This window comes from Anolis sagrei, chromosome 2, assembly GCF_037176765.1.
Source record: "Anolis sagrei isolate rAnoSag1 chromosome 2, rAnoSag1.mat, whole genome shotgun sequence".
Classification (NCBI taxonomy): domain Eukaryota; kingdom Metazoa; phylum Chordata; class Lepidosauria; order Squamata; family Dactyloidae; genus Anolis; species Anolis sagrei.
The window spans coordinates 262,253,140-262,272,606 of NC_090022.1; the positions used below are offsets into that span (position 1 = coordinate 262,253,140).

Genomic DNA, 19,467 nt, shown 5'->3' on the forward strand with positions numbered 1-19,467 from the left:
CAATCTGGTTCATGGAGTTTTATACTTCAGTTTATCTTAAATGACTACTTTGAAGTGTCTGTGTCATTTTGCACAGTGACAAAAGCGAATTTTCCACTAAGTATGTATATCTGAGATAGCCAACCACCAATTCCTAGTGAATATATCTGTATGGTGTGTATAATATCTCTCACATTATGCATGCTTCTATACATGAAGAAATGAACTGTTTTCAGAAACGTATAATTTGTCTTTGTACTTATTTTGTTTCATTTTTAAACATTACACTTTGTTTCTACCATTTGACATTAAAACAATGGGTTTTTTTTAAAAAAAGTTAATTCCAAGAAGTACATCTAAAACAAAATAGAGTGAAACTGAAATGGAAACAATATGCAGATAACTCAGCAGATCACAAATTCTAGAAACCAATCAATTAACACCTAATCAAAAACAGATCAATTAACACTTATAAAAATCTTTCAGTTTGCCAGTTGGTGCTTAACTTGCTTTGTAATTAACTTCCCAAGCAGGCACAGATGTTTGACTGTGTACGTAATAGACAAAGAAATATTATTGACCGCCTCCCCTTCCACAGATGCTATGGGTCATTTCCATAAATCTAATTTCTATTCTTAGATCCCTTCACTCTTCTCTAGTTCACTTAAGACATTCCTTTCTCGCAAGTGCCCAACTGACCTAGGTTAACTATACAATCATAGTTTCTCCCATTAAATTACACACAAAACAAGTATATCAGGATAAAAACAAATCTAATGAAGCTTACTTTAAAAAATTTTTTTGCATGTGTTAAAATCATAATTACTTATAATACCTGTTGTAGGCAGGTGGCCAGCCATCTTGACTGCCATCTGTGTTTTCCAACTATTTCTGACCTTTCTATGACATCTGTACCCCATTTCCCAGCTGTTACTGCATGAGCAGGATGGCTAATAATGAAACAATAATTAAATGTTTCTGATGCTGAAAGTATATGCAAATGAAGACTGTCTCTGGGGCCCAAACCAGCATGGTGTATAGACTTTTGATTATTAGGTCACCACTGCACAGCACAATCTTTTCTCAGTGCCTGAAATCTTATTTTTTGTACCTACTAATCTTTAACGTAGCCTGCAATATTTGACAACATCAAAGAGCATTTTAAGATGTATACAATCTGAGGCTTTATGAATAGTGGTGTGATTAGACCATAGGTGAGGCACTTCCACAAGTTTAGTAGCTTGATTAATTGCATTTTATTAGGGGAATATTTAAGAATATGTCCACAATGGATTCACAAGCAAAGGGAACCTTCTTCCATTCTCCTATCCAAACATCAACAAAGGCACTGTAAAAACTCTGTTGTGAGGCATCTCTCCCCCATTCGTCTACAGGAGGTGAGATTCAGGTGAGAGGCATCAGGAAGCCGGTGAAATGCATCCTGACAGAATTGTGACCCTTCTCCCATTGATGTTCATATTGGGAGAAAAGAGGTTAAGGAGACCACTAAATCTGTCTTAGCTTAGAGAAAGTGATTCAAGCCTATTCACACATGAGTGCACAGTTCTTTTCACATTTAAGGGGGTTTCAAATGTAGTGAGGAGTGCACCTTTTGGCTTTGTGTCTGAGCCCACCTTATTGTTGTGAGATGGCTTGGAGTACTTTTGGTTTTCTTATCACACGTTATTTTATAGTCCTTCCATCAGCTGACAGCACTTGTTGGCTGTGGATTACCTACTTGTTAGGTAATTTAGTCAATCTTTATACTTCACAATGACCTAGGGCAATGCTAGGCTGAGGGTACTGTCAGAAATTAAAAGAGTGGCTATACATCCGGCTTCAAGGAGCCACTTGTAATGTTGTATTGGGGGTAGGAATTAAGAAGGAATCTAGGGCAGAAGTGTGTCCCATAAGAATGATGACTACTTGGCACAGTCCAAAAAAGCCAAGTCCTGATGCCAACACTCCTAACAGTATGGGTATGTATTGGGGCAAGTCTTGTTTACCAAAGGTAATATCAGAGATCAAACAAGAAATTCTGGATCTACCAATCTATTGCAAATCTAGCCAAGCCAAACAACAAAAACATTGACTTGAAACCCTGATTTCAAAATAAGGATCTTACTTCAATTCTAAAAATGTATATTATATATTATAATTCAAAATCAACCTAGATGCAATTTCAGTATTGATACCATTTTGGAATTTTTATCTCCTCGGAGCTTTGAGGTACAAAGATCTACATTGTGGAAAAGGGAACAAGATGATAATGGAGACTTCCAGATTACAATGAGTGAAATGCAATGTTATTCCAGCACAATGAGACTTCTCCCTTCTCCCTGTGCTAAAGCCTGGGCCTGGCTTTAGCATAAAAGGTTAACCACCAGCTACAATAAATCTTGGCCGGGTATGGGGGGAGCACCTGACCTTCAGCCTAGCTCACTGCTCAGTTAACAGATTGGAAACAGCTGTGAGTAGATAAATAGGTACCGCTTAGCAGAAAGGTATTTTAATAGTACCATAAGGAAATGCCAGCAATTCAATCAAAAGTAGAAAGTTTATGAACAGGGCTCTTCAGCATGAAGGATGGAGTAACAGCACAAACACACACATCCTGCCACACTGGTGGCCAGAATTGAGCGCAACCTCCAAGACGCCGAAGATGGGGAAAGCCTAAATACCTTTATGTGTACTGTTGTCTGTCTTCTCAGTGTATAATGGCATTGAATATTTGCCATATAGGTGTTCTGTGATCTGCCCTGAGTCCCCTTCAGGGTCAGAAGGTCAGAATATAAATACTGTCAATCAATCAATCAAATTATGTCACACCCACTCCCCAAATCTATTCTAGGGCTTCTCTAACTTTCTTTTGGGACTTTTATGGAGTGGGAATTTCAGGAAGTTGAACTGTCCCACTCCCTTTCAGCTAATGAAAGTCCTTCCATTGGGGAGGCAAATTAATAGGGCCCCAATCCTTCAAGTAGACAACTGTAGCTACTAATCAGCAAAATAACTAAAATAGGAAAACTGGGAAAGCATTGCTGATTCAGACACTTTTAAAAATAAATCTCTTCATTTTTAGTTATATTAGTGTGTATCCTTTGCCAATAGAAGTATACCATGATCCAATATAATAAGTCGGCTGCTTTAAACAAGGTGTCAAAATACATAGTGAAAATGTGGGTATAAAATTGGATTAACCAATTAATCTTAATATTAGTCAAAGGAGGATCAAAAGACTCTGCCAGAACACCTTTCTTTATAAAAACAGAACAGAAAAAGAATTCTAAGTCTTTAAAAGAGCAGCTTTAATTGTGGTCTTCAAAAACACAAAGCAGAAAGAAATGTTATAAATCAGGGGTGGGCAAAATGCAGCCCAAAGCCCCATTTGACCCCACAGGACTGCTTTTGTGATCCCAAGGGAGAAGGGGGGGGGGGGCTTTGCACACACACAAGCAATTGTTTGGGTTTTTTGTTTGTTTGTTTGTTTTGCTCCAGAATGTTTCCAAAACTTAATGGCCCTTCCAGGTCTCAAAATAATGTTAGCAACATTTTTCATTTGCAATGTTACCAAAAGGTACACCAAGGGCTAGGAGAACATTTCACTATATTTGTGGCATCCTTGGATAAATTCAGGTATAGGAGAGGTCTTTTTTGAGATAGGAGGTGAATAGGAAATTTCTTCTGCTCAACTTATAGTTAAAATGGCCCAGAAAGGCCCCCAAAACATGGTGGAAATGGCCCCACACCTCCTAATGTGTGTATGTCTGTGTTTTGTTTGCAGGAGAGGTGTGGTGGTGAAGTACGCTTAAGCATTCACAGTTGCCAATTTCCTGCTGTAAATAGTCATGTAATTTCATTTCTTACAACCTTTTTTCAAAGAAAAACTGAATAATGAAGGAATGAAATATAAAACTGCAGAAAACAAAGCCCCTTTCAGTAAAATAAGACGTATCTGGTACTTTTTGTTTAAGTGAAACCACAGATAAGTGCCAATACTGTATAATGCAAGTTTGACTTGGACACTGTTTCATAAACAAGCTGTCCATTAAGGACACATCCTGATTCTTATGGAAGCTAGCTCTCTTTCTACCATTAACCTCATTTTATAAAATGGGAATAATGGTGGTCTAACTTACAGTAAAATCAAATGAAATACAATTTGAAAACTAAAATTATACAAACATTAAAATAGAATTAAATGTGGATGGTATTAAAAAGTAAACAATAAATGTCCTAGGCATCATCATTTCCCACTATTCTGCAGTTGCAGAGATATTAGATATTGTCCTTGAATTTTTCAAGGCATATAAAATAGGGTTTTCTCTATAGTTCATGTTCTCACTGAAGAAAAAGAAGTGTCCTCTAATAAAGAGCTGTGGCCTTAGTTATCAGTAACAGAAAGTTTGATTATCTATAATGCACTTGAGAGCAAAACTTGATTGATTCTGACCAAGGCCTGGAAGAAAACATATGTATTGTTTTTTATGACTTCTCTAACTCAGAAATGATTTTTTTTTTTAAAGCCAAAAAACCAAAGTTTGCTTACTTGTAGACATAATATTCAGCTTGGTCCACTTGCTCGCGAGAAGAAACGTTATCTATAAACTGAGGGAGAAAAAAAGGCTTTAGAAATATATTGCATAATGTAACTTTAAGAAGCATCCCAATTCTGTTAAAACTGTATAATTCATTATACGATATTATTCACCAAGAGAATCAATGGGAGGGATTCCTTCTGTGGAATTCCTGTCCACAGAAGGCCAAACTGAATCTCAGATCTCTTTTCCTCAACAGATGAAAAATATTTTTACTTAAACAGACATTTGATTATTAATTGGTTGCAGATTATGTTTATTGGGAGATAAGTGCTGCATTTTAATCTTAATGTTTATTTTTAAATGGGTTGTTATAGGTTTTTTTAGGCTATATGGCCATGGTCTAGAGGTATTCTCTCCTGACGTATCGCCTGCATCTATGCAGGCTAAACGTCAGGAGAGAATGCCTCTAGACCATGGCCATATAGCGCGAAAAAACCTACAACAACCCAGTGATTCCGGCCATGAAAGCCTTCGACAATATTTTTAAATGATTTGACACTTTTAAAATTAATAGTATTTAATATAATGTAGTTTAATTGTGGTTTAATTTTTTAAATTGTGGTTTGTTTTTTATCATTAGGGTTTTACCTCTAAATTGTTTTAACCTTGTTGTAAGCTACCTGATATTCCGTATTGGGAGAAGGGTGGAAAATATTCTTTTTCAATATTTAAGTCAAAAAGCTACACTTCTACAGATCTGCATGGACAGGTTGTATCTCTGATCCACAACTGTTTATATTATGATCAAACATATCTGTGTTTTACATATGTGTACAAAGACCTGTCTGTAAACATAATCATCAAAGGTCTTTGAAAAACACACTACATATAAACTCAAGCATATTCAATAATACATAAATATGTTTTGTCAAAACTGGGTCATCTGCTAAACTCTTCTCAAGTCGGTTTTTATTTGGGACACAGATTATTATTATTTTGTATCAAAAGCATTGCATACATAAGTATAAAACTGATAAAACAGAAGGAGAACAAGCGGCTAAATAATTTTTGACCAAAACCAGGCAACAGCGACAGCATTAACTGTAGCTTTAAGCAATTCTTCCTCTGTGCATGAGGCAGGACATTGTGGACAATCATACAGGCATGGAGTTGTTTGTTCTGCTCCACAGCAGCACAGGATAAAGGATTCTTTTAGGCAGTGCCATTTTGCCAGGTTGTCTTTTGATCTGTGCACTCAATTTCTGAGTCTGTTCAGGAACTTCCAAGTTGATCATTCTTGGTTTGCACCTGGAGGAAGATCCTCATGGGCACCATCCAATTGGGATTTCTGGTTTAGCTGGATAAAACTATTAAGAGGGATCTTTGGTGAATGCTCTCAATAGGTTCAGAATTACAAACACGATTGCTGTAATGGATTGGCCTACAAGCAAGCATTGAATTATATAGTAGACATGGAGAAATAGTTTAAGATGTTTCCAATGTTCAATATTGCAGCCAACCAGACATACCTACTTACAGCTACACCATGCCATGACCACTGCTTCCATCTGGTTTTCTGTCCCCCATCCCAATAAAGATTCTACTTAAGCATGGGTGATTCACACTGGACTGTTTGCTGTGGGGTTGTTAGCCTTTTGACTTTGTAAATAAGAAGATTTCAAGCTATTTTATCAGAATCAAACCATAGAAGAATTCTATGCCCTTGACTTTTTTTCCTTTTCAAATGTTTTAGTATGGCAAAGAAAGACTTGGAAAGATCTGGTGAGATCACCAATCAATGGAAATGAAATAGAGAAGCAATACTATAAATGACTGTTTGGCCTTTCAACAAAAATATTTTTTTCTAAATAAGTAATTGAAGCAAAAATGTACTAAAATCTTCCCAAAATAAAAGCCATAGGCACTGTTTGTTTGGTTTTTTTTTGTTTTTTTGTTTTGTTTTTTGTTCAGAGTTGTTACTTTGGCATGAATATTTTCTTAAATGCAAAACACATATGGACCCACATGAAATTAATGGCTTTATCTGGGCCAGAGTGGTTCTGATAAATAGCATTCTCCAGATGTTATGGTCTACCACAGAGTTTCTCAAACTGTGCTCCTCCAGGTGTTTTGGACTTCAGCTCCCAGAAATCCCAGCCAGTTACCAGCTTTTAGGAATTGTGGGTGCTGAATTCAAAAACATCTAGAGGAACACAATTTGAGAAACTTTGGTCTACAATGTAGCAACCTTTGTGGGGGCATTTTACCCATTCCTGATTTATACAGAAGGTACTATTCCTGTACTCATAGCTGATTTTCTTTGGTGGTGGACCATTTCATATGCAGGTCACAGACAACAGCAGAATGGTGGGAAGGCTAGAAAGGACCACATACAAAAAAGCAGTAGGACGCTGAAACCTGGACTTGCCTGAACCTTAAAAGTTGTTGCTTCTCCAGCACTGTAATGGGAAAATAATTACATATGGAGAAACTCTATCTACTTTGAAACTCTTTAAAAAATAGCCGGAATCGTTAAGGATGCTTGCCATGAGATTGTTCCTCAGGTGATGGATGTAGCACCACAGACACATAAAAGCAGTTGCTCTATAAAGCAAGAGCAAGATGCAATTATCCTGACATTAGATAAAGTAATGCCCCTTCTTCTTCCTTCCTCTGACACATGCAAAATATAATGAAGTGAAGAGGATGCAACCCCATCCATAGGGTTTCAGCAGACATGTCTATTGATGATGTTCAGCTTCGAAACAACACAGAAGCTTGTGTTGTTGAAGGTTTTCATGGCCGGAATCACTGAGTTGCTGTGAGTTTTCAGGGTTGTCTGGCCATGTTCCAGAAGAATTCGCTCCTGATGCTTCACCCACATCTAGATATGGATGAAACATCAGGGGAGAATGCTTCTGGAACATGACCATACAGCTGGAAAACTGACAGCAGCCCAACACAGAAGTTGCTAGTCAAATCTGTGCTGGATTAGCTCCTCTCCTTGGGAGATGAAAACTTGGTGGAAATGAAGACCCCAATTTGCAGTATATGTTGAGGAAAGGCAACGGACACCTGATCTCAAGTCCCTGGGTGATACCAAAGAACAATCACCCATTCTCTTTGCTTTGGCGCTTGAGGGCTCATGTCATGCATGAAAGCAGCATATTGAGCTATCCATAATTATCAGTGAACTAGAAGATGTCAAACAGGGAGCAGCTGCTTTGCTTTTGTCACAATAAAATAGAAAACACCCATCTGAATAAACAAACCACATGTTTGTTTGTTTTACAAAACACTTTCCACATAACACTCAAATAACCAATGTAACTTTACACCACTCGATGTAGTTACTGCCAACTATTTAAGTAGGTTCCAAGGGAGAGGAACATGTTCAATGAAAGTAAGAAAACAGACAGCTGTTGGGATAGTCAATATCCCAGCATGAATCCCAAAGATCAGGGTTCTCCATACTAAAAATCCTAGGTACAATCATACGTATCTTCAATTGAAAAGATGGCGATGGCTGCCATTTCAGTGAGATAGTCAATTGGTTCTAGATTCTGATGTGAACTTTCTGCAGTAGAGATATTTGCTTTTCAGATTAAACTCCAGATCACGTCCATTGGCCCACTAAAATCTAAACATAAACCATCTTGGAGAATTGCATCCACAGTGGAACAGTGGACAGACCAAACCACAAGGTGACTTCCTATGTTCCTGTTATATAGTATCACAAGGTACAAAATGACATGGGGCAGAAGCAGCCAACTAACAGTCCTATAAATTTTAGAATCTAGCTCCAATCAGCCCTAGTTGAGATAATTGACTGTAAGCAATGATGGGAACTGCAATCCAATTACATCTGCAGAACTACATACTGCTCACCCCTGCCTTAAAGAAAGAGGATAGAGGATGTAGGAGTTAATGCCTCTCCTTTCTCAGCGGCTCAGAGTAGGCAGGTGAAACAGAAGTTAAAACAAGCAGAAGGAAGAATTACTGACATTTACATGACCTCTCTGTGCCAGCAACACTTTATCGACACTTCAGATCTCAGAATTTTATCTGCTGGCCTAAGGGAATTGGGAAGTAGTGCTTGTTCTACATAGTATTAATGATACATCACAAAAGATCAGCTCAATGAGTGAATGAAGAATATACAGAGGCAGTCCCTGAGTTACAAACATCTGCTGTACAAACAACTCATAGTTAAGAATGGAGGTGAGACAACAGGAAGTGAGAGAAATCTACCCTAGGAAGGGAAATTCACTCTCAGAAGAGTTAGCATGGGGGAAACATGTATCCACTGAAGCTTTATCACCAATCATTGTTTCAATAACAAGCCACGTTTTTCAAAATCCAATTACCACAGGGACAGAAAGTGAGGTGAAATCTTCTGAACAGAGGCACACAGCAAAAAAAAACCAAAAAACAAAACAAAACACACACACACACACACACATACCACAGGGATATTAACCCTTCCCTATGCTCTCCAAAGTGTGTGTATATGTGTGTGTACACACACACACTTGGCTGAAGTTACGCTTAAAATGTACATAAATTCAACTTAAGAACAAACATACAGAACCTATTTTGTTTGTAACTTGGGGACTGTCTGTATATATATATATTAAAATAATATGAAAATATGAGCATATAGATAACAAGAAAGGCAAATCATATCAAAAGAAATCATTTCGGCTGATCTGTCCAAGGCTTTGAATTTTACACAGACACACTTAGCTGTGGTCTCAGCAAAATGCTAACCCAGTACCTGTATTAAGAAACAGCACATTAAGCAATACAGCAAAACATATTTCAGTTAAAATTCTCTTAGAAGAAACATGCTACATCTGTCAATGCAGTTTTCAATACAATTTGAAGCTTGTGTTCTTACCCGAGATAAAGTTAAAGAGCTGACTGGAAGTTTTTTCTCAAAGGTGCTGTCCATCAAATTGGCTAAATCAGCTGTAGAAACAAAATAAGAATCAATAATTAATGGTTATCATAGGAGAGGAGGGGGGATTTCCTAACCTAGGAAAATAGCATGTCTGTTTCATCTCTGTTTGGGAAGGCAAGATGGTAATATTGTTTTCAAGCTGCTATATTTTTTAATATCAGTTGGCTGGGTTGCCTTTTCCTAGGCAAGCTGTTTTGTATGTTGATAGTCCCTGCATATGAACGGCACTTCAATTTCACAGTTCCCAGAGCAGCACAGAAGAAGGAAAAACAATAGATTCATAAAAATGACAATGAAACACATTCTCAAACTGATAGGAGACTATAAACATACATAACCCCATTTAACTGTGTACAAACCCAGTCCCATCTTCCAAAAAAGCTCTGGCTATTGTAAAGAATGGTGTGTATACATTGAGGAGGAGTGGTGGTGGTATAAAGGACATTTCATGGGATTATCTCTAAAGGAAGTTCCAGAGGACAGGAGCCAAGTAATGAGAAGCACAATTCTTAAGACTATCAGATTAAAATTTTGACTTTCTCATTGAGTCTGGAGATCTATATTATGCAACCTAAGAGTATCTTAAGAATGTTTCTTTTGCTAAGTTGAATGTGTGTATATTTGTGTCCATAGTCAATATAATAGCCATACTTGCAATTTTGTAGCTTCATAGATGTCGTCCTCACCCTCCCAATGTCTTGAGTGACATAGTGGGTATGAAGGCAAATGGGCTTATATATTACTGTATATACTCAAGTATAAGCCTAGTTTTTCAGTCCTTTTTTAAGGCTGAAAAAGTCCCCTCAGCTTATACTCGAGTCAAGGTTATTTATTGTTTTACTCCGTTATTATTATTATTATTATTATTATTACATTTATTATTTTACTTTATCTCTTATTATTATTATATTATTATATTATTTTACTTTATGATTTTTGTTATTATTATTACATTTTTTATTTTACTCGATTACTTTTTTTATTTTATGCTATTATTTATTTATTTAAAACTTTTGTTTCCCGATCTTCTCTACCTCCGTAGAGGGACTCTATTATTATTATTATTATTACATTTATCATTTTACTTTATTTTTATGATTACATTTATCATTTTACACTATTATTCCTGTTATTATTACATTTCCATTATATTACTCTATTATTATAATTATTATTATTACATTTATTTTTACTCTATTATTATTGGAAAGATACATCAGTATATTTACATTGAAGAAGGTTAGAATAATGGTTTAATCAGAGTTGGGCAGTCTTATCTTAAATTGCAGCTTTATGTAAATATTTTTTAAAAATTAACCTACCGATGCCTCCATTGATGTATTTGAATTAGTATCTATTTTTATTTTTAAATTTACCCATAGCAGCTGCATTTCCCACCCTCGGCTTATACTCGAGTCAATACATTTTTACAGTTTTTTGTGGTAAAATTAGGTGCGCCTCAGCTTATATTCAGGTCGGCTTATATTCGAGTATATACGGTACTTTTTTACTTTTGATGTAGAAGCAGGTAAGCAGCTGGCTATTTAAGGATTGATGCCACAAGAGTATTACATTTTCACAGGAAATAGAAATGCAGGTTTAAATAAAACACTTTATCTGTTGGATAGGTCACACTGTAGAATAACTTTGCTGGTATTCCTTCACTGTGCTGTATTTTTCCCCCGGCTACTGGGATCCTCCAAACACCAAACACTCTGCCAAAAATACTGAAGGGTGGGTGTGTTGGGGGGGGGGGGGCAAAACAAGGAACTTCCAGAACTCCTTGTTTGGAAAAAATGGAAACTTCTGCCATACAAACATTCCAAATATTCCAAATACCTGTAAAGCAATAATCAGAAGAATATCAGTTCATTCTTCTGAACCTGGTAATTATTGGTGATCTCTTATCCAAGTAGTAACCAGGGCTGACTCTAGTTAGCTTGAAACATCAGACAGAATCTGTTGCCTTTAGCATATTTAAGTGGGCTAGTTTTACACTACCCAGTACAAACAGGATAGTACACAATTATCTTTGTTGGCTTTTGTAAATTAATTTGGATATTTTATGTTAGTTATAATTTTCAATAGCTTATGCTTTTATTAAAGTTACAGATGTCATGTTTAAGATGTCCCATCATCATCATCATCTTGGGTTGTAGGTTTTTCAGGCTATATGGCCATGTTCTAGAATCATAGAGTTGGAAGAGACCTCATGGGCCATCCAGTCCAACCCCCTGCCAAGAAGCAGGAATATTGCATTCAAAGCACCCCTGACAGATGGCCATCCAGCCTCCGTTTAAAAACCTCCAAAGAAGGAGCCTCCACCACACTCCAGGGCAGAGAGTTCCACTGCTGAACGGATCTCACAGTCAGGAAGTTCTTCCTCATGTTCAGATGGAATCTCCTTTCTTGTAGTTTGAAGACACTGTTCCACGTCTTAGTCTCCAGGGAAGCAGAAAACAAGCTTGCTCCCTCCTCCCTGTGACTTCCTCTCACATATTTATACATGGCTATCATATCTCCTCTCTGCCTTCTCTTCTTCAGGCTAAACAAGCCCAGCTCCTTAAGCCGCTCCTCATAGGGCTTGTTCTCCAGACCCTTGATCATTTTAGTCACCCTCCTCTGGACACATTCCACCTTGTCAACATCTCTCTTTGATTGTGGTGTCCAGAATTGGACACAATATACGATTATGTATTCTAGAAGCATTCTCTCCTGAAGTTTTGCCTGCATCTATGGCAGGCATCCTCAGAGGTTGTTACTATTATCTTGTCAATTACCAAATGAGAACTATGTGACCAGCCCTTACAAGCTCACTGGAAATTACTGTGATTAATGTCTATCATAAATATGTATTTGGTATGCTGAAATCACTATAATACCCATGGATAAATGTGGAGTATGCCCTTATGCAAAATGGGGCTATGGAAGTCTTATTAGCTAACCAAAGAAAATCCTCTCTAAATTCATCCTGACATCCATTCAGCAACTAAGTATTACCTTCTACAATAATGAGACCTATTGATGAAATTCACCTAGAAACTGTCTATGGGGATTAAAATTTCTGCTCCCTACAAATGCATGGCTCAAGGGACTAGTAATGAGAGAAAGCTTTTCACCTCCCCAAAAATTGCTGGTTGAATGTAGCACAGGTCACTGCAAATCAATAAAAGGTTATTGTATAATAGTGGCTTGGTATGCTATTACAAATAAATCAGTGGTTCCAGCTTAAGTTCTAATGGACAAATACACAAGGAGTAGCTTGCAGGTAATCACTTTATGTTTGACTTTTTCTCTGTTATCAGTACTCAGTGGGACTGTAGTAAAATTCTGAAGTGCATATAAATATTCCAAATGCCCGGAAAGCAGTAAATATATGCTGCCCCTTAAGCAGACACAAGAAGGTTAAAATTGCTTTGCAGTCTTTAGTCCATAATCAAAACAACATACCTTTCTATCACTAAATACCAAACATTTTATTTTAATCCAATGCATTTAATACGACTATGTCTTTTACTAATATGATTAATTTTACTGTACTTTATTTACCCAATGTTGTAAGTCCGACACTTAAAGTACATCTCTGCTGTAAAATTGTTACAGTATGATACCACTTTACTGGCTATTGCTCAATGCTACGGAATCTTAGGATTTGTAGTTTGGAGATGCACCGGCTGTTTTTGACAGAGAAGCTAAAGACCTTGGAAAATTACATCTCCCATAAAAGCCCACAGTTTAGGGCACTTTCCATTTTCTTGTTCCCAGCAACTGCTATGCAGAAGCCAGCTGCCTCTGATTATGTGTAATTTTGTAGCCTTATTTGTGAATAATTTGTCTAATCCTTTTTAAAGCCATTATTCCAATTGGTAGCCATTGACTAACCTATATCTCTTGTTATTCAACTTTGTTGGATGGAACAGGGTTCTACTAAAAAGAGAATATGGGGATCTGTTCCGTTTCTTCCCACTGTGTACATTTTCATAAATTTCTATTTATGAAAAGTCAGACTTGGCCATGGTAGACCACACTCATTACATTCCAAATAGACTACTGCAATGCGCTCTACATGGGGTTGCCTTTGAAGCCTGTTCGGAAGCTTCAAATGGTCCCACGGGCAACAGCCAGACTGCTCGCTGGAGCAGCATACAGGGAGCATACAACCCCTCTGTTACATCAGCTCCATTGGCTGCCAGTCTGCTACCGAGCACAATTCAAAGTGCTAGTTTTGGCCTATAAAGCCCTAAACGGCTCTGGCCCAGTTAACCTGTATCTCCCCCTATTAACTCGGAGATTAAGATCATCCGGAGAGGCTCTGCTCTCGGTCCCAACACTTTCACAGGCACGATTGGTGGGAACAGGAGACAAGGCCTTCTCAGTGGTGGCCCCTTGGCTGTGGAGCCCCCCCCCCAACGATATTAGATCAATGTATTGTCGAAGGCTTTCATGGCCAGAATCACTGGATTGTTGTAGGTTTTTCGGGCTAAATTGCCATGTTCTAGAAGCATTCTCTCCTGACGTTTTGCCTGCATGTATGGCAGACATCCTCAAAGCTCACATCCTCAACCTCTAAGGATGCCTGCCATAGATGCAGGTGAAACGTCAGGAGAGAATGATTCTACAACATATAGCCTGAAAAACCTACAACAACCCAGATATTAGATCAGCCCCTTCCCTCCTAGCCTTCAGAAAGAGAGTGAAAATGTGGCTTTGGGATCAAGCCTTTGGGGAATAATACAGTGCAATAGATTGATTTGGAATTATGTGCAATGACTACCATAATGTCCTGGATTATTATTGTGGATAGCATGGTTTATAACAGTAATTGTAAAGTTTTTAATTTTTTAAAATTCTTTTTAATTTGATTTTAATTTTTAATTGAAATGTTTTAAGGCACTAAATTATGGCCTATGTTGTAAGCTGCCTTGAGTCCCCTTTGAGGTCGAGAAAGGAAGAATATAAACATAGTAAATACATAAATATTCTGCCGTCTCTTACTCACTTTTTTCCTTTAAAAGAGAAAAGAAACAGAAAAGATCCAAACATAGCAACTTTTCCTGATAGGAAAGTTGCTGCAAAACCCTATTTCATTCTGAACCTTTCCCTACACAATACTACTTTGTCAGTGCTGAGAACTGGAACAATTCTACATCAATCCTTACTCCAAATTAATAAACCTGCTGTGTAATCACAATGTTTTTTAAATGAAATCACAGCCCATTTTAATGTTTTCTAAAAGACTGACCAAATCTAGGCTTTAACTGCTCTGGCTGAGAACAAAAGAGGCTTCAAACAATGCCAGGAAAAAAGTTGTCTATACCAACAGTCACAAAATAACTCTACCAGTTTCTAAAAAAATGGACATGCAGCAACATATGCAGTTGTTTGACTTTTCACATCTGCTTTAACACTATCACCAAACACACACACAATATTATCTCTACTATATGCAACTGTAAAGTACCAATGAATGAGCATTGTTACAAAAACAATGCATCCTTTCACCGATAGTTACCACCATCCACAAAGACAGCAGTGCCATCTTGTGTTCAAGCAACATATGTTGCAAGATGGTTGTTTGAAAACTTACAGATCCTGAAAATACAACCAAGCTTCAAAGAAAATTGTTGTCATGATGCCCATAACCTGTTCACTTATTTATCCAAAATTCTTCTCCTGGGATTTCTATCAATCTGTGGGAACTGGAATCCAAAACACCTGGAGGGCCCAAGTTTGCCCATACCTGATCTACACTGTAGAAATAATGCAGTCTGACACAACTTTAACTTCCATGGCTTAATGCTATAATAATATAAACTTTATTTTTATACCCCACCACTATCTCCCCAAAGGGACTCGGGGCACAGCAGAAGGGAATAAGCCCAAAAATACAAAGTAAAATCTATATAAATAAAAATGTAATGTCCGTTTGTGGGATTAACATAACTCAAAAACCACTGGGCGACTTGACACCAAATTTGGACAGCATATGCCTAACAACCCAATGTATGTCCTTCACTAAAAAAAAAATATGATTTTTTGTCATTTGTGAGTTGTAGTTGCTGGGATTTATAGTTCACATACAATCAAAGAGCATTCTGATCTCCACCAACAATGGAATTGAACCAATAGAAAATACTGGAAGGGTTTGGTGGGCACTGACCTTGAGTTTTGGAGTTGTAGTTCACCTATATCCAGAGAGCACTGTGGACTCAAACAATGAAGGATCTAGACAAATATTAGCAAGAATACTCCATATGCCCAAATATGGACACAGATGGAGTTTGGGGAAAATAGACCTTGACATTTGGGATTTGTAGTTACTGGGATTTATAGTTCACCCACAATCAAAGAGCATTCTGAACCCCACTGATAGAATTGGACCAAACTTTCCACACAGAACCCCCATGACCAACACAAAATACTGTGTTTTCTGGTGATCTCTGACGACCCTTCTGATATCCCCCCCCCCCCCCAAGCGACATCCCCTGGGGACCCGATCCCCAGGATGAGAAATGCTGCCTTAAGGCCAGCCAGTCCAACTCCCTTCACCAGGACAAGAAAACATAACCAAAGCCCTCTTTTACTTTTCCAAATCACCAGAATGGGCCACAGCAATGCGTAGCAGGGGATGGCTAGTATCTATATAAATAAAAATGTAATGTTCATTTGTGGGATTAACATAACTCAAAAACCACTGGGTGAACTGACACCAAATTTGGATACGATATACCTATCAGGCCAATGAGTTACCATCACTCATAAAAAACAGTGAAAAACACAGAGGAAGAGACTTAAAAAGCTAAAAAATAAAAAATACATTACAACGAATGCGCAAAACCACATATATACACAAATATACACACACAAAACACACATACACAGACTGGACCACAGCAACACATGGCAGGGGACGGCTAGTACACAATAAAATAAAATGAAAACAGATTAAAATCCACACCATCAGAAAAATGCGATGGAGTCATGGGAGTTGTAGTTTGATGTAGCACTAACCAAGATATTTGGCAAGAAAGGCTAAAGAGAATGTTTTAGCAGACCGCAATGGAACGATTTGGATTATGTTTTGAACCGCCGAACTGTTTTTAATTGAATGTTTATAATTGTTTTAATTATGTTAATTGTAACTGTGTGTTTTAATGTCTTTGGGTTTTTTGGCATCTAATGGCTCCTTCTTTGGAGGTGAGAAGGACAGGATAGAAATGCCCAAAATAAATAAATGAATAAATGAATAAATAAAGATCCTATAAGACTATGACTCCCATGATTGCACAGCATTCAGCTACGGCAGTTAAAGTTGTGTCAGACTGCATTATTTCAATTTGAAAGAAGAGAGAGAACCCCACAGCTTTATGTCTCCCAAATGTGTAGCATTGCTTTACAGGTCCCTTTGTTCAGCTTTTCTTCTGCAATTTAACATCTGCACACTATGCAAAGAGGTACCCCCACTCCTTTATTAAATATGCCACTATCTGTAAGTCTTGAAGTCTTCTTTGGGGAACCCTGAAGTACACATTCAAAGAATTATTCCATCAACTTATTATCTCATCATTGGAAACTCCAAGAGCCCAAAATAAATGAAGTGTTTCCTTACCCAGGCTGTGCTGTTCTTTTTCTCTTTGCTCCCACGCCGTACTGTCCACATAAGCTGATGAAAGAATACATCTTTTACCTAAGTAGAGGGGAGAGTCAGAATCAATATATAATCAAGATCATTTTAAAAGGTTCTCATTTTTCAAACTCAAAATTTTATTAGTCATCGGTCTTTATATACATTCCATTTTCTAAATTAAATGCAATAAATTGTCCCCACTCATTAACATCTATCATTCTTTGAAATCCAAACTCTATAAAAGGCAGAACCCTAAATTGTCTGTGTCAGCTTTACCAAATATTGTTGTAGACGTGCCGTGCTACCACAACATAAATTAGATTTCCATAAAAGTCCAAATGATCTTGTAAATCACAGACTATTACGATCTAGTCAGTTTCCCAGGAGTACACACATCGTATTCTGCAACATCTACAAGGTTTTGATTAAAAATGAAATGACAATCCATTCAAGCAAGTGTTAGGAATATGGGGAGAAAAGTGAACTTGCTGCATGCAATATATATCACCAAAAAGTACAACAAATATTATTGCTATATTTGAACTCCTAGAAAAGATCGATACAGCAACTAGATCGTCCTTGATGCAGATAGACTTATTACTTGAAAGTATGTAAACTTCAAGGTGGCCTTTCCCAAACTGGCATCTATCAGATGTACTGGATTACAATCTTCATCCCAATTGGGAATGACAGGCATTATGGTGCAACACTACGGAGATTATGGATTTATGGATTATTTTTTAAAATACATTGGTATAGGGCCTAAATACCTTAAACATATCAGATACAGACTGATTCTGGAAGCTAAGCATGATCAAGGGTCTGGAGAACAAGCCCTATGAGGAGCGGCTTAGGGAACTGGGCATGTTTAGCCTGAAGAAGAGAAGGCTGAGGAGATATGATAGCCATGTATAAATATGTGAGAGGAAGCCACAGGGAGGAAGCTTGTTTTCTGCTTCCCTGGAGACTAGGACGCGGAACAATGGCTTCAAACTACAAGAGAGGAGATTCCATCTGAACATTAGGAAGAACTTCCTGACTGTGAGAGCCATTCAGCAGTGGAACTCTCTGCCCCGGAGTGTGGTGGAGGCTCCTTCTTTGGAAGCTTTTAAACAGAGGCTGGATGGCCATCTGTCAGGGGTGATTTAAATGCAATATTCCTGCTTCTTGGCAGGGGGTTGGACTGGATGGCCCATGAGGTCTCTTCCAACTCTTTGATTCTATGATTCTAAGCAGGGTGAGTTCAGGATGAGTTCTGATTAGTACTTGGATGGGAAACCACCAATGAATAGATGCTTAGCTTTCAAGATCTGACTGGCTCTAACAAATTCAGATGAAGAAACTGGAAAACCACCTGAGAGTATTCCTTGCTTTAAAAAACTATGAAATAATAATAATAGTGATAATAATAACACTTTATTTATATTCCACCCTTCTCCCCGAGGGGACTCAGAACTGATTACAGTATATAAGCAGACACAGGCAAACGTTCAATGTCTTATTACAATGACATACAATGAGACACAAATACACAGACAAAGGCTTCTCCTTTCATTTCCGGCTCTGGAGGCGGTGATGAACTCTGGCTCTGGAGAAGGTGCTCTTTCTCTATTTCCAAGCCGAGGAGACTGCATTCATACACACCTCTTGGTCGTGTGGCTGGCATTACTGCTTGGAGCATCTTTTTGCCTTTTCCTGCCAAAGCGGTACCTATTGATCTACTCACATTTGCATGTTTTCGAACTGCTAGGTTGGCAGAAGCTAGGGTTAACAGCGGGAGCTCACCCTGTCTCGTGGATTCGAACTGCCTACCTTCAGGTCAGCAGTACAAAGGTTTAACCCACTGCACCACCGTGGCCCCTCATGAGAATGTCATACAAATACACACATGTAAAGTTTCAGGGGGGGGGGAACCTGAAAACTTGGGGAAAACTTTTTTTCTTGAATTGCTGACTCCATTGTTCTCAATGGTTTAATGACAAGATCTATGAAAAGATAATTTGTTGTACTATAGCACCCCTCCTCCCAGCTGATAACATTCAGACTCTTAAACATAATACATTACAACGAATGCGCAAAACCTGATATTGCTTGCAACCCAAGCAATATCAGAGCCTCGTGATTTCTTATCCTTGTATTATCAGGAAATGAATAATATTCTTGCCCTGGAACCAAGGCCATAGAGATTCCAATTGTTGCTAGTCTACAAGTCCTATCATCCCCAGAACAGTGGTGAGCTCTGCAAAAATTGCAGCCCAAACATCAGAGCCTTGTGATTCTTAACCTTGTATTAGAAAGAAATGAATAATACCCTTGCTTTGGAAACAAGGCCATAGAGATTCCAATTGTTGCTACAC

At 37.9% G+C, this 19,467-nt stretch overlaps 1 protein-coding gene across 1 annotated transcript in view; it reads right to left on the reverse strand.

Moving 5' to 3' along the window:
• Positions 1-19,467, reverse strand: part of MRPS27 (mitochondrial ribosomal protein S27) — a 65,453-nt gene that overhangs the window by 44,926 nt on the left and 1,060 nt on the right. Inside the window, exons 2-4 of the mRNA XM_060761690.2 lie at positions 17,093-17,170; positions 9,421-9,491; positions 4,529-4,587 (exon numbers count right to left, since the gene is read on the reverse strand). Of these exons, the coding sequence (XP_060617673.2) occupies positions 4,529-4,587; positions 9,421-9,491; positions 17,093-17,170 (208 nt within the window). The remainder of the gene's footprint in view (positions 1-4,528; positions 4,588-9,420; positions 9,492-17,092; positions 17,171-19,467) is intronic.